This window comes from Coregonus clupeaformis, chromosome 21 (genome assembly GCF_020615455.1).
Source record: "Coregonus clupeaformis isolate EN_2021a chromosome 21, ASM2061545v1, whole genome shotgun sequence".
Taxonomy (NCBI): Eukaryota; Metazoa; Chordata; class Actinopteri; order Salmoniformes; family Salmonidae; genus Coregonus; species Coregonus clupeaformis.
The window spans coordinates 49,418,790-49,435,809 of NC_059212.1; the positions used below are offsets into that span (position 1 = coordinate 49,418,790).

At 41.6% G+C, this 17,020-nt stretch overlaps 1 protein-coding gene across 2 annotated transcripts; it reads right to left on the reverse strand.

The window, feature by feature from the left end:
• Positions 1-1,208: 1,208 nt before the first annotated feature.
• LOC121534670 (zinc finger protein 587) lies at positions 1,209-5,355 on the reverse strand. 2 transcript variants are annotated; one of them, XM_041841253.2, is made up of 4 exons: positions 4,833-5,355; positions 3,672-4,232; positions 2,646-3,411; positions 1,209-2,265 (listed from the first exon to the last, which is right to left on the reverse strand). In XM_041841253.2, the coding sequence occupies exons 3-4, from the start codon at positions 3,049-3,051 to the stop codon at positions 1,301-1,303; spliced, it is 1,371 nt and encodes a 456-aa protein (XP_041697187.2). In that variant the 5' UTR covers positions 3,052-3,411; positions 3,672-4,232; positions 4,833-5,355; the 3' UTR covers positions 1,209-1,300. The 2 variants fall into 2 exon arrangements, with proteins under 2 accessions (XP_041697187.2, XP_041697188.2); XM_041841254.2 differs by having other exon boundaries at positions 1,209-2,262; positions 4,833-5,354.
• Between the last annotated feature and the right edge of the window lie 11,665 nt (positions 5,356-17,020).

A 17,020-nucleotide genomic window follows, 5' to 3' on the forward strand; every position in this document is an offset into this window, starting at 1 on the left:
GTAAGTTACTAAATGTAGTCCAGTTTGTAACATTCTCTATAAAATGGGCTTTGAAATTGTGTAATTCAGTGTAGTGAACTTTGAAATGATTGATGCATGTCGATTTTAAAGTCGTTAAAATTCATAAAACTGTTGATGACGGTAGTATGATAAACGAAATAAAATATAAATGTATTTAAGTTATTTATATTTGTGTTTACTTTTTGAAAATACTAATATAAAAAAATTGACCAAAATACCAACAAATATCAAAATTGATAGGTAGATGCAAAAATGTAATTTCAGCCTGTGGTGCATGGCCTCAAGGTGTCCTAATAATTAGCAAGATTACTCAGAAAACCTGGTGTTTTAATCGGCGTATGTAAGGTATTTACATGACTATTGCATAATCTGTCTACTGCCATAATCAGTTTAATATCTAATTATTACTGTGCATGTAAACATACCCATTGAGTAATAGGCAACCCCTACCATCAACATCTTCACACACAAAAAAAGATATGTAAAATGTAAAAGATATGCTAAATAGAATCAATGATCCATAAGTTTGATGCAGGAAGATACGAAAACATTTGAATAATGAAATCGTTTTTTCTTTATACATTATTGGGAGAGATACCTGATGACAACATTATAAACTAAGAACTACTAAAAATGTTCATTTTCCATAGCCCCAGCATTTGAATATCTTTAACAAAGTGTACTGGAATCAACCATTTCAAACAAATATGAAGTTTTATCATCACAATTTAGTTGGACTTCTAAACTGTTGCAACACCATCAACTTGTTACCAATAGCAGACAAATGTCACATACTCATTAACTGCTGTCGATTGAGTTTTGATGAGGACGAAACAACTTTCAGTAAGGGTGCGTACCAAATTATAATCAATTTCCTGTATAGTACACTTATTTTGACCAGAGACCTACAGTGAGGGAAAAAAAGTATTTGATCCCCTGCTGATTTTGTACGTTTGCCCACTGACAAAGAAATGATCAGTCTATAATTTTAATGGTAGGTTTATTTGAACAGTGAGAGACAGAATAACAACAAACATAACATTTCTGACATGCGTTTTTCTGGATTTTTTTGTTGTTATTCTGTCTCTCACTGTTCAAATAAACCTACCATTAAAATTATAGACTGATCATGTCTTTGTCAGTGGGCAAACGTACAAAATCAGCAGGGGATCAAACACTTTTTCCCCCCCCTCACTGTATGGGCCCTGGTCAAAGGTAGTGCACTGAATAGGGAATAGGGTGCCATTCGGAACGCAAACCAAGACTCTTTGGCCCTTGATTAACCTGTATGAAGTCTCTGATGAGCTTTCAGGCTGCTCTTCTGAGTGAAACTCTTACCACATATCTCACAGCTGTAGGGCTTCTCACCTGTATGAGTGTGCTGGTGTCTTTCGAAATGACTATGGCGATCAAAACTCTTTCCACAAAAGGAGCATATGAAACATCTATTTCTGGTGTCGTCTGTGGTGGCACTGGCACTGCTGCCCTCTGTACTGTCAAAACTGTCTATACCAAGGGCAAATAAAATTCCCTCTTGACTGTAGTTTGGTTCTGTGATGTACTCTCTCATCGCTGTTTCCTCCTCTACAGGAAGTGGTGGTGGTGGTAGTACCCGGTCCTGAAACCTGGGTAGTATTCTCTCATCAGCATCCTCCCTGTTCCTTGCATGTAGAGCCATCCCTGCATACTGCTCTTCCTCAATCATATCCAGCTTGTCTTCCTCATCCTGAAAAGACAAGTCTTCAAGTTCCACCTCTCTAGAAGCTGACGTATAGAACCCCTGGTGGTGCTGCTGGTGCAGTCCATCAAAAGGACTGGGATGGTATTTGACACTGGGTGAAACAGGATGGGAATTCTGCTGCTTTGTCACATCGGAGGAGCAACCTGGATGTACTGATCCAGACTCGGTATCACTGTGCCTCTCTGTGAAAGATCTACACAGCTGCGTCTCCCTCCCATCCATGACATACTCTGGGTCGTCCTGATAACCTGGTCGCTCTGTGGTTTGTTGGTGTTGATGTCCTGACTGACTGAGTATCTGGGATCCAAACTGTTTCTCTTGCTCCGCTTTCCCCACCAAGCCCTGCCCCCTGCCCTCCTCCTCACTGTGCCCACAGACAGGCTGTGCTTCAGCAGGTGGGGGCTGATCCGTCGGTTCCTCTGGGTTCTCCGAGGGTCTAGGATAAACGTCAGGCTTCTCATCATCAAGCGGAGGTTGTCCCGTTAGCATGTCAGCACCGTCTGCTTGACAGGAAAAGAGTATGAAGTATTTTAGCATAGATTTTAACAACAATACGGCAATTCAAACAATGTAAATCATCCAACGTGAACTGTTTAACTTCATCATAAACCACTGATAGAGAACGGGAAAACACTTTGTGTCCCAAATGGCACCCTATTCTGTATGTAGTGCACTACTATTGATCAGATCCCTATGGGCCCAGGTGAAAAGTAGTGCACTATAAAGGGAATAGGGTGTCATTAAGGACACAACCTTATATAATGATATAACAGGCATACGGTCTGTTAATTACAGAATAATTAACTGATTTACGCACTTAAGAGTTAACCTTTTTCATGTATTAAAAGTATGAAAACACATCAATATTATTCTCGTCTCTTACCTCTGTGAGTTTTCAGATGCCCTTTGAGGCTACTCTTCTGGTTGAAACACCTTCCACATATGTCACAACTGTACGGTTTCTCACCCGTATGAATTCGCTGGTGCCTTTCCAGATGACCAACACGCTCAAAAACTTTCCCACAGAATGAGCAGATGAAGCACTTCTTGTCCTTGGTGACTCCTTGGAAGGTTTTAACTTTCCTTGGAAAACCAGAGAAGATGGGCTGATGGTTCAGAGAAGCCCCGTCCATGCCCTGTGAGTTTGGCTGTACTGTCCCGTCACTTGCTATCAAGAGTGTGTCTGAAGGTCCATAATGTTGCTGTCCGACCCGTAAAATCATATCCTCTCTGACATCTACATATGGTTTCCCTGGAGATGAAGCACTGCTGCATGACGCCTCCGCCATTCCTGGGACAGGAGAGTGATCAGTGAAGACACTGGGAGTTCTGACCTGAACTGCTGAAATATTCTGAATTGCTCATCTCTATATCATTGTCTGCTTGTGAACCGGACATCCACGGCTGGCTGTCTCTCTCGTACATTGACAGTTCCTCATCCAGTTGATGTTCTGCTCTCCCTGCAGTCTGTTCTTCTGCTTTATGATCCAGTATCTGGGATGCATCCTTCTCCTCCCCTGGCTCAGACTTCATAGGCATTTCAGGAGCAGTTTGGATCACTTCGTCCTTTTCGTTGCACTGCTCTTCCTCAGACTGACGTCTATCCAGGGAAGGCTTCTCCTCGTTGTTAGCTAGTCCGTCCATCGATACTGTGTGGAAAATGGATTAATAAAACAATGGAGGCATAGAATTGTTTATGTCCTATAATAACCAATATATTGGATGTCATTATGTAGTGAATGTGTCCCAAACAGTATCCTATTCCCTATATGATGCACTACTTTTGACCAGAGTCCTATGGGCCCTAGTCAGAAGTAGAGTAGTGCACTAAATAGGGAATAGGTTATTTGGTACACAGGCATGGAATTGTCTTTGACCTATAACCTATGAAGTGATTCTAATCTCTTACCTCTGTGAGTCTTCAGATGCCCTTTGAGGCTACCCTTCTGGTTGAAACACCTTCCACATATGTCACAACTGTACGGTTTCTCACCCGTATGAATTCGCAGATGTCTTTCAAGATGACCGTAACGTTCAAAACTCTTTCCACACAGTGTGCAAATGAAGTGTTTATTAACCTGGCAAAACCTATTGGTCCTCGCTCTCCTTGCAGTATTATAATTCGGGCCAAAACCGAATACGCTTTGAGGGTCTGGGTTTGACTTTACTGTGCCGTCGCTTGTTCTCCTGAGCGCGTCTGACTGATGATAATGTTGTTGCTGTCTGAGCTGTAAAATCATATCCTGTCCGACATCTGACTCTAAATATGGTTTCCCTGGAAACGAAACACTGCTGCATGATGCTTCCTTGTCTTTTCTCCCTGCAGTGTGCTCTTCCTGGTCACCCTCCTCCACTCCTGGCTCAGTCTTCACTGGAGTCTCATCCGCAGGTCGAACGCCTTCATCCTTTTCATTACCGTCTTCCTCAGGCGACGTCCTCCCCACACAAGTGGTACCACTTTTACCAGGCCCTGTGGAAATGAATAAGTATTGTGTGTCAGTCATCAAAATCATTCACTGTTTGTTTTAATAGTAATCTAAATGAATGTGTGCCTGTGGGACAGTTGTGTCAAAGAAGGGTGTAATGGTTTGTAATGATTTGATTTCACAAGTCTCCTGTTTCTATAGCGGGATGTACAAGTACACACCCTGGACAGGATACTAGTCTGTTGTGGGGCATTACCCCTAAATCCATCTCCTTAATGCTGAGTGCCAAGCAGAGAGAGAGTCTCTATGGTCGAACCCCCAACCTTCCAATCTCAGGGCGTAGGCCTGCACTCTGACCACGGAGTTGGTTATAATGATAGTCTTTCCTATTCATCTCCCGTCCCATTGGGCAGTCAGAGATATGACTGGAAGACACACGAGGCCTTCAGACTGAAAATGATTAACGTTAGCCCTGGGCTAAGCGCAGTCTGAACGTGAGCAGGCTGATTAAATAGGCCTAGTTACATTGTTTACCTGCAAAATGTGTAATATTGCTGGCTGACTAATGTTACGTCACGTGCATAGTTAGCTATTGATAACTATTGATTGATTGTAAAAGAGTTATTGCTACTACGTCGACCCACCTCTCCCAAGATTCCCAGCAGCGACTGATCGACCATGATGAATGCGTTTTCGAGCTTGAATCCCTCGAGCTCTTCGAAGCTCGCTGTCAAGTTGTTGTACAGTCTTTTTCAGGACGTTGATTTCATTTTCCCGTTGACACATTTCCACACGTAACACAACTATGCCATCGTCGACTACTTTGCTAATTTCTGCAACCGCAGCTTTAGAAAGTAACTCTATGATGGAAGCGATCTGAGCCCGGAGAGAAACACTGCTCAACATTTTCAAACGTTTGCTTCAGCAGATGATTGAAACTTTGTATCTAAGTAATATGCTAATAATTTGGTTTAAATATGCTAGCAACAATGTGAACCGTGTAGTTCTGTGCAGCTACAGAGAGGAAGAGGCGAAGCGAGAGCTTTTAGTCCACCCAAACTCTGTCCAAGAAAATAAGCCCACGAAGTGAGGAATTTTTGTATGGAGGTCGACGAGAGAATGTCGAATTTGGTCAGCAAAAAAATTAATTGGTAATTTGCTACGTGAGGCTTATTTGAAAGAATAGACGTTTCGTAATGGTTAGGTTGTTATGAATGTACTGATATAAGTGAACCCATGTGGCAATTTAGGGGGGGAAAACGACTATATCTGAGTTGTCATAGAGCTAGATAGAGACCTCATCATGGATATAATAGTGCCATTGAGGGCTTCCATCATTTTAAAGTAATCAACTTGGTGGTGATTTCTATGAGTTGTGCGCAATCAGCCAATGAAGTGGGAAAAAAAAGTAACTACTTTAAAATGGAGACAGACTCAATGGCGCTGCCCATGCTGTCACGGACGCTACAATGGCACAGATACAAAGATGAGTCCTCTATCTATCTCTATGGCTGTTCACACGCGTTTCTGCCCGCTCATTGGCTAGAATGGTCCCACCTGATCTCGCCTCCTCCCGCCTGCCTTCCATCTTTGAGGACATGTATTTCCATTGTTAGAGTAGTAACTCGAACATCTTGTCAATATAATAGACAATCTTCGATGCAACAAACTAAAAATAGGTGTTATGGCCGGAAGTGATGAAAATAGTGAACCGTAAATAGAAGCGATTATGCGCAAAGGAATTTGAGATCTCGCGTCACTTTTTTGACGAGGCAAAGAAAAATAACATGATGAGGTTCAACATCTTTAATACTTTATATATGAATACTTCATATTTTGGAAACTTAAACCTTCCCAGTACAGGTATACAATATATCCAGTAAACTTGATTTTGAATCCCAAAATACACGAACTGGAAATGTAACCATTTAGGCTGTGGGCGGGATGTACACTATGACAGTGATTGGCTGGTTTACCAGCATAAACATGTTATTATATGTTTTTTACGGTCATTTAAGAAGTGTCCTTGCTATCAGGAATCCTTGGGACGTCCAACTCTGACATCACCCCATTGAAGTAGAAATGTAGTGTCTGTGGGATTTAGGTTTTTCCTTTTAAATCAGAGACGCAACTTTGGTTTTAGAAGTGGGAGGGGGGGCATAATATAATATATATATATATATTTTTTAAATCCAGTCAGATTAACACTCCAAACAGCCTACCAACCGCTCGGAGGCGTCCGCATGGTCCTAAAGCACACCGGGGCATCGTTTTGTATCACATTCCAATGATAAAACTGGGGGGGACAAAAATCCACCCCGTCCCCCGTCCCCCGTCCGTCCCCCGTCCCCAGTGAAAGTTGCGCCCCTGCTTTTAATTAACACCTAGACAACCAGGTGAGGGGAGTTACTTACTAATTAGTGACCATCATTCATCAATCAAGTACAAGGGAGGAGCAAAAACCCGCAGACACTCAAACCTCCGTGGCACGTGGGTTAAGGGAAGGGTCAGTTACATTAAATCAGATTACAAAAAACTGGTAACTGTAATCAGGTACCTTACCAGCGAAAAATATCAATAATCAGATTCCAGATGATTTTGAAAACATTTCTTTTAAATTCAGAAAGGATACATTATGACACCTTTCTGTTTTCTCAATGACATTCAATTCAGCATTGAAAAAAGGCGCAAATTTAAGTTTGTTCCACCTGATCAAGTCTATTGGTTTATTCGGATCGCGATTAGCTTTTGCAGAAGCTACTCTTCCTGGGGTCCACAAAAAAACACAAAACATGAGAAGTAACAAAACACTGATAGACAAGGAAAGTCACACAAATGTTAAATACAACGATATACAAACAATACAACAACAAAAAATAAATACTAATACTACAAGTCTGACCATAAGTCAGAGACCATTATGATGACACACCAAATGCATTTGACCTGAGAGGAAGAGGCAAAGCGAGAATGATAACTGAGCCCAAAATCTGTCTTCTCCAGCACGGATGGGATCGATGAGTTTTTGTATGAAGGTCAATGAGAGAATGTCGAATTTGGTTAACAAAAATAATGGCTTATTTTCTACGTATGGCTTATTTGAGTAGAATGTCATTTTGTAATGCTTAGGTTGTTACAATTTCTGACAACAATAACGTCTACAACTTAATAATTTGCAAGATGTCAAACTATCGTAAATTAAGCACAAGCTACACGCTGTTTATCAGTGCCCAAAATCACTTGCTAGCTATCTAAGTTCCAACTCTGTGTTTGGCAATGAAGCTAGCAAGTAGTAGCTAGCAGGCACATTGAGCAGCCAGGCCACAATCAGTTTATCAAGTCACTGGTGAGTGGCGACGTGTGTGCTTCGGTGCCGTTTAGTTTTTTTGAACTTTCTAACTATCTATCACCAAACTGTGCGTCTGTCTGTCACTGTTTCATAGGGAATCATGTTGCAAAACAGGTCGCGGGGGGATACAAGATGCTCGTGAATAGGTTTTGGAATATTGACAAGTTGCAGTTGGGATACAAGTGTACTCTGATCGTCTCAATTCTAATTTTGCCCAGAAAAGTGGCAGACTCAAGTGATTAACATTATCAAACATCCGCAAGTAGCCACTCCATAAAGGACTTAGGGCCAAGGGTTATTTCAACAAAACATTGGCGAGGTGTTAAATATATATACAGTGGCGTGAAAAAGTATTTTCCCCCTATCTTGATTTTCTCAATTTTTGCATATGTTTTATCAGCTCTTGAACCAAAACCTAAGGGAACCTGAGTTTATAAATAACAAAAAAAGTGTACTTATTTCATTTATTTAATTAACAAAGTTATGCAACACCCAATTCCCCTGTGTGAAAAAGTGGGTTGTGGGTTTTCAAGCATGAACTGCTCATTTCAAGTCCTGCCACAACATCTCAATTGGCAGTAGGTCTGGACTTTGACTAGGCCAATCCAAAACTTCAAATGTGTTGCTTTTCAGCCATTTTCATGTAGACTTGATTGTGTATTTTGAATCATTGTCTTGATGCATGACCCAACTGCTCTTCAGCTCACAGCTGGATGGCCTGACATTTTCCTGTATAATTCTCTGATACTGAGCAGAATTCATGGTTCATTCTATTAAGGCAAGTCATCCAGGTCCTGAGGCACCAAAGCATCCCCAAACCATCACACTACCACCACCATGCTTGACCGTTGGTATGTGGTTCTTACTCTGGAATGCAGTGTTTGGTTTTCGCTAGGCATTACTGGGACACATGTCATCCAATAAGTACTGAAACAGGATACAAGTGGGAAATATAAAGATCCAGTCCATTAAAAAAATTGGAGGCCCCTTACACTTCATTATTGTGATGCAAAGATTCCAGCAAAATCTATAGCGCATAGAATTAAAAAGGTATTGTTGGACATTATTCATTCTAATCAGACAGGTTTTTTACATGGACGATACATTGGAGATAATATAAGGCAAGTACTGGAAACATTAGAACATTGAAAAATCTGGGAAACCAGGCCTGCTATTCATAGCTGTCTTTGAAAAGGCGTTTGATAAAGTACGACTGGAGTTTATATATATAAATGCCTGGAGCATTTCAATTTTGGATAATCTCTTATAAAATGGGTTAAAAATCATGTACATGTATAGGTGTAAAATTGTAAATAAGGGCTATTTCTCAGAAAGTTTTAAACTGCCAAGAGGAGTGAAACAAGGTTGTCCACAATCGGCATATCTATTTATTATGGCCATCGAAATGTTAGCTATTAAAATCAGATTCAACAATAATATCAAGGGATTAGAAATCCAGGGCTTAAAAACAAAGTTGTCATTATACGCTGAGGATTCATGTTCTTTTAAATCCACAACTTGAATCCCTCCACAGCCTCATAGAGGATCTAGATACAGTGGGGAAAAAAGTATTTAGTCAGCCACCAATTGTGCATGTTCTCCCACTTAAAAAGATGAGAGAGGCCTGTAATTTTCATCATAGGTACACGTCAACTATGACAGACAAATTGAGAATTTTTTCTCCAGAAAATCACATTGTAGGATTTTTAATGAATTTATTTGCAAATTATGGTGGAAAATAAGTATTTGGTCACCTACAAACAAGCAAGATTTCTGGCTCTCACAGACCTGTAACTTCTTCTTTAAGAGGCTCCTCTGTCCTCCACTCGTTACCTGTATTAATGTCACCTGTTTGAACTTGTTATCAGTATAAAAGACACCTGTCCACAACCTCAAACAGTCACACTCCAAACTCCAATATGGCCAAGACCAAAGAGCTGTCAAAGGACACCAGAAACAAAATTGTAGACCTGCACCAGGCTGGGAAGACTGAATCTTCAATAGGTAAGCAGCTTGGTTTGAAGAAATCAACTGTGGGAGCAATTATTAGGAAATGGAAGACATACAAGACCACTGATAATCTCCCCTCGATCTGGGGCTCCACGCAAGATCTCACCCCGTGGGGTCAAAATGATCACAAGAACGGTGAGCAAAAATCCCAGAACCACACGGGGGGGACCTAGTGAATGACCTGCAGAGAGCTGAGACCAAAGTAACAAAGCCTACCATCAGTAACACACTACGCCGCCAGGGACTCAAATCCTGCAGTGCAAGACGTGCCCCCTGCTGAAGCCAGTACATGTCCAGGCCCATATGAAGTTTGCTAGAGTGCATTTGGATGATCCAGAAGAGGATTGGGAGAATGTCAAATGAAACCAAAATATAACTTTTTGGTAAAAACTCAACTCGTCGTGTTTGGAGGACAAAGAATGCTGAGTTGCATCCAAAGAACACCATACCTACTGTGAAGCATGGGGGTGGAAACATTATGCTTTGGGGCTGTTTTTCTGCAAAGGGACCAGGACGACTGATCCGTGTAAAGGAAAGAATGAATGGGGCCATGTATCGTGAGATTTTGAGTGAAAACCTCCTTCCATCAGCAAGGGCATTGAAGATGAAACGTGGCTGGGTCTTTCAGCATGACAATGATCCCAAACACACCGCCCGGCAACGAAGGAGTGGCTTCGTAAGAAGCATTTCAAGGTCCTGGAGTGGCCTAGCCAGTCTCCAGATCTCAACCCCATAGAAAATCTTTGGAGGGAGTTGAAAGTCTGTGTTGCCCAGCGACAGCCCCAAAACATCACTGCTCTAGAGGAGATCTGCATGGAGGAATGGGCCAAAATACCAGCAACAGTGTGTGAAAACCTTGACTTAGACTTACAGAAAACGTTTGACCTGTGTCATTGCCAACAAAGGGTATATAAAAGTATTGAGAAACTTTTGTTATTGACCAAATACTTATTTTCCACCATAATTTGCAAATAAATTCATTAAAAATCCTACAATGTGATTTTCTGGAATTTATTTTCTCATTTTGTCTGTCAAAGTTGACGTGTACCTATGATGAAAATTACAGGCCTCTCATCTTTTTAAGTGGGAGAACTTGCACAATTGGTGGCTGACTAAATACTTTTTTTCCCCACTGTACATGTTCTAACCTCTCTGGATTACAACCAAATTATGATAAATGTACTAAATGTATTACGCATTGGATCACTAGAAAATAAAAAATATACATTACCGTGTAGTTTACCGATAAAATGGTCTGATGGTGGTGTATATACTCGGAATACATATCCCAAAAGAAATAAATGATCTCACTCCAATAAATGTTAATAGAAAGTTAGCAAAAATAGATAAGATCTTGCTACCATGGAAAGGTAAATACCTGTCTATTTGTGGAAAAATCACCCTGATTAACTCTTTAGTATTATCCCAGTTTACCTATTTGCTTATGGTCTTGCCTACAGTTTTTAAAATTATATGAGAAATAAATATTCAATTTTATTTGGAACAGCAAGCCAGACAAAATTAAACGGGCCTATTTATATAATGAATATGAATTTGGAGGACAGAAATTATTAAATATTAAAGCATTAGACCTATCACTAAAAGCTTCAGTCATACAAAAATTATACTTAAATCCGAACTGGTTCTCTAGCAAACGAGTAAGATTGTCTCACCCCATGTTCAAGAATGGCCTTTTTCCCTTTATTCAGATTACAACCTCTCACTTTCAGTTATTTGAAAAGGAAATAATCTCCCAAATATCACTATTTCTAAAACAAGCCATAGAAAGTTGGTTACAATTTCAATTTAATCCTCCAGAAACGACAGAAGAAATAATGCAACAAATATTGTTGTTAAACTCAAATGTACTAATTGATAAAAAACAAATATATTTTTTAAAAGGTATAATCTTCGTAAATGATGTCATAGGTAGGACTGGTGGAGTTATGTCGCACATGCAGCTATCAAAAACATACGGAAATGCAGCATTACTGCAAAAATGGAAGAGGAAAGTGGAACGGGGTAAAAGTAAGGAACTTGTCTGTCGGCCCTGCATTAAAGACCATAATTGGTCTTTGGACAGTATACCAGTTTCATTTAAGGACCAAAGGATTGACAGCCGTCCCATATAGATTGCAAAATAGTTGGGAAGAGATTTTTGACATACCGATCCCATGGCATAGTGTTTATGAAACGACGCCGGATTCAAAACATCTAATTTTTCAATTGAAATGACTATACAAAATTCTTGCTACCAATAGAATGTTATTTATATGGGGGATACAATCTTCCCAGCTCTGCAGATTTTGCTGCGAAGAGACAGAAACATTAGATCATTTGTTTTGGTACTGTCCATTTGTAGCTTGTTTTTGGTCACAGGTCCAGGAATGGCTAAAGGATTGCAATATTTACCTGGAGCTAACCCTGCAGATAGCACTACTGGGTGATCTGAAAAGTCATAGTCAATCAAGCAAAAATTTTATATTTTCAATTTACAATCTGTAGAAACAACGAGAATAGAAAGGGTTCAGAACTTTTGTGAAAATCACAGTACGGTTGAAATATATTGGCAAATAGAATATGGATGGTGTTAAGAGATAGATGGGAGGGGTTGAATGGAGCTGAAGGTTGGGACTAATAACAACTAATAGCAACAAAATAACTAATGTAAAACATACTGTGTCCATAACTAGACACTCTAATGTATTTGTCCTCTTGCTCAGTTGTGCACCGGGGCCTCCCACTCCTCTTTCTATTCTGGTTAGAGCCAGTTTGCGCTGTTCTGTGAAGGGAGTAGTACACAGCGTTGTACGAGATCTTCAGTTTCTTGGCAATTTCTCCCATGGAATAGCCTTCATTTCTCAGAACAAGAATAGACTGACGGGTTTCAGAATAAAGTTATTTCTGGCCATTTTGAGCCTGCAATCGAACCCACAATTGCTGATGCTCCAGATCCTCAATTAGTCTCAAGAAGGCCAGTTTTATTGCTTCTTTACTCAGCACAACAGTTTTCAGCTGTGCTAACATAATTGCAAAAGGGTTTTCTAATGATCAATTAGCATTTTAAAATGATAAACTTGGATTAGCAAACACTACGTGCCATTGGAACACAGGACTGATGGTTGCTGATAATGGGCATAAAAAATCTGCCGTTTCCAGCTACAATAGCCATTTACAACATTAACAATGTCTACACTGTATTTCTGATCAATTTGATGTTATTTTAATGGACAAAAAAAATAATTTTCTTTCAAAAACAAGGACATTTCTAAGTGACCCCAAACGTTTGAACGGTAGTGTATGTATGAATGTGTGTGTATATATATATATATATATATTTTGGAGAAAAAAACATATGGGGGATTGGACGTGATGCAGACAATTACATTGATGGAAGTTACAATCTATCTACAATATTAAAGCTGATCTACCCCCTAGAAAAAATGTCAAAAATAAATTAAAAAAAACATTTGTCCAGGTCCTGAAGCATCAAAGCATCCGCAAACCATCACACTACCATGCTTGACCGTTGGTATGAGGTTCTTACTCTGGAATGCAGTGTTTGGTTTTCACCAGGCATTAATGGGACCCATGTCATCCAAAAAGTTGACTCAATTTTGCCAAAAAGCACCTGGATGATCATCAAGACTCTCGGAAGAATGTTCTATGGATTGATGATTCAAAAGTATAACTTTTTGGACACACAAATGTCGCTGAGTTACAGCAGTTCTGCATGGAAGAGTGGGCCAAAATTCCTCCACAGCGAAATTAGAGACTTATCAACAACTATAGGAAGCGTTTGGTTGGAGTCATTGCAGCTAAAGGTGGCACAACCAGTTATTGAGTGTAAGGGGGCAATTACTTTTTCACACAGGGGCATTTGGTGTTGCATAACTTTGTTAATTAAATAAATGAAATAAGTATATAATTGTTGTGTTATTTGTTCACTCAGGTTCCCTTTATATGCAAAAGTAGAGAAAATTAGAAAGGGCGCAAATACTTTTTCACGGCACTGTATATGCACTGAACAAAAATATAAACGCAACATGTAAATTGTTGGTCCCAGAAATGTTCCATATGCACAAAAAGCTTATTTCTCTCAAATGTTTTGCACAAATTTGTTTCCATCCCTGTTAGTGAGCATTTCTCCTTTGCCAAGATAATCCACCTGACAGGTGTGGCATATCAAGAAGCTGATTAAACAGCATGATCATTACACAGGTGCAACTTGTGCTGGGGACAATAAAAGGCCACAGTAAAATGTGCAGTTTTGTCACACAACACAATGCCACAGATGTCTCAAGTTTTGAGGGAGCGCACAATTGGCATGCTGACCGCAGGAATGTTCACCAGAGCTTTTGCCAGAGAATTGTATGTTCATTTCTCTACCATAAGCCGACCTCCAACAAATTAGGCAGTACGTCCAACCGGCCTCAAAACCACAGACAACGTGTAACCACGCCAGCCCAGGACCTCCACATCCGGCTTCTTCACCTGCGGGATCGTCTGAGACCAGCCACCCCGCGAAGAATTTCTGCACAAACTATCAGAAACCATCTCAGGGAAGCTCATCTACGCAGTGGTGGAACAAGTACTCAATTGTCATTACATTTACATTTTAGTCATTTAGCAGACGCTCTTATCCAGAGCGACTTACAGTTAGTGAGTGCATGTTTTTTTAATATATATTTTAGAAAATGACTCAAGTAAAAGTCACCCAGTAAAATACTGCTTGAGTAAAAGTCAAAGTATTTGGTTTTAAATATACCTAAGTATCAAAAGTAAATGGCATTGCTAAAATGGAGTATCAAAAATGTAGTATCAACTAAACACACAACAAAACGAAACGAAATGTGAAGTCCAAGGTAGCACACACACCATACCTTACCAGGAACAAGATCCCACAACTAGACAGTGCCAATAGGCTGCTTAAGTATGGTCCCCAATCAGAGACAACGAGCGACAGCTGCCTCTGATTGGGAACCACACCGGCCAACATAGAACTATACATACTAGAACACAAACATAGAAAACGCACAACAAAGAATATACACACCCTGACTCAACATTTAAGCGTCCCCTGAGTCAGGGCGTGACAGTACCCCCCCCCCCCCAAAGGTGCGGACTCCAACCGCACAACATAAACATAACAGGGTAGGGGCCGGGTGGGCATTCCGCCTCGGAGGCGGATCCGGCTCGGGGCGTGACGACCTCTCACTCTCCGCCTCCCTGTTGCGCCACTGGTCTGGTCTGGACCTCGTCGCGCTGCTTCCATCTCCTTCTTCCCACGATACGCCAGGCCCTGTCTGGACCCACTGGCTTGGTGCGAGGAGCAGGAACAGGCCGGGCCGGGCTGGCGACGCGCACCACTGGCTTGGTGCGAGGAGCAGGAACAGGCCTGGCCGGGCTGGGAACACGCACCACTGGCTTGGTGCGAGGAGCAGGAACAGGCCGGGCCGGGCTGGCGACGCGCACCACTGGCTTGGTGCGAGGAGCAGGAACAGGCAGAGCTGGCGACGCGCACCACTGGCTTGGTGCGAGGAGTAGGAACGGGTCGGCCCATACTGGGAACACGCAGCACTGGCTTGGTGCGGGGAGCTGGAACGGGCCGGACCGGACTGGCGACACGCACCACTTACTTGGTGCGAGGAGCAGGACTGGGTTCCTTTATTAACCCCCGCTCCTTCTGCTGCCTAACCAGCTCCTCTCGCCGTGCCTCTACTCTTTCCTTCTCCCTTTTAGCCTCCTGTAACGCCTCCCTCTGACCGAATAACTCCTGCTCCCTCTGAACCATCAGCCCCGTAACATGGTGGCCTCCCTAACCTGCAGATCCGCCCTTTAACGGCCTCCTGCTGCCTCGTCGTCCACACCGTGTGCCCCCCCAAAAATGTTTTCTTGGGGTTGCCTCTCGGGTCTCCGTTTCACCTCTCCTGCCTGGGCTTCCTCCTTCGCCCAGGGTCCGCTATCGGCTAATCTCACCTCCTTCTCCCTCATCCCTTTCAGGGCCTCCATATGCTTGGCCAGATCCTCTCTTATCTCCTCCCAAGTCCATGATCTCTGCTCCACTACCTGTGTCCAGGGTGTCTGCTGCTCCTGGGCACGCTGCTTGGTCCATGTTTGGTGGGATCTTCTGTCACGTTCGTTGAAGGACGGGTCAGACCAAGGCGCAGCGTGATATACGTACATGTTTATTAAACCAACTAAACACACGACAAAACAATAAACGAAACGTGAAGTCCAAGGTGGCACACACAACATACCTTACCAGGAACAAGATCCCACAACTAGACAGTGCCAATAGGCTGCTTAAGTATGGTCCCCAATCAGAAACAACGAGCGACAGCTGCCTCTGATTGGGAACCACACCGGCCAACATAGAACTATACATACTAGAACACAAACATAGAAAACGCACAACAAAGAATATACACACCCTGACTCAACATTTAAGCGTCCCCTGAGTCAGGGCGTGACAGTATGGATGACCAGGGATGTTCTCTTGATAAGTGTGTGAGTTGGAATATTTTCCTGTCAAAATGTAATGAGTACTTTTGGGTTTCAGAGAAAATGTATGGAGTAGAAAGTACATTATTTTCTTTAGGAATGTAGTGAAGTAAAAGTTGCCAAAAATATAAATAGTAAAGTACAGATACTCCAAAAAACTACTTAAGTAGTACTTTAAAGTATTTTTACTTAAGTACTTTAAATCTACGTGCTCGTCGTCCTCACCAGGGTCTTGACCTGACGGCAGTTTGGCGTCGTAACCGACTTCAGTAGACAAATGCTCACCTTCGATGGCCACTGGCACACTAGAGAAGTGTGCTCTTCATGGATGAATCCCAGTTTCATCTGCACTGGCAGATGTCAGACAGTGTGTATGGCGTTGTGTGGGCGAGCGGTTTGCTGATGTCAATGTTGTGAACAGAGTGCACCATGGTGGCGGTGGGGTTATGGTATGGGCAGGCATAAGCTATGGACAACGAACACAATTGACTGATTTCCTTATTTAAACAGTAACTCAGTAAAATTTTTGAAATTGTTGCATGTTACATTTATATTTTGGTTCAGTATTCGGAAAGTATTCAGACCTTTTTACTTTTTCCACATTTTATTACGTTACAGCCTTATTCTAAAATGTATTAAATAAAACAAATCCTCATCAATCTACACACAATAACCCATAATGACAAAGCAAAAACAGGTTTTTAGACATTTTTGCAAATGTATGAAAAATAAAAACAGAAATATCACATTTACATAAGTATTCAGACGATTTCTGTTCCACACAGTTTTATCATTGCAATGTGATAGAAAACTAGGCAACAGTGTGCTTTAGGACCATGTGGATGCCTCCGAGCGGTCGGGCAGGCTGTTTGGAGTGTCCAACTGGATAAAAAATAAAATAAGTTATCCCCCCCCCCCCACACTTCTAAAACCAATGTTTCACCAGTCAAAAGTTTGTACACACCTACT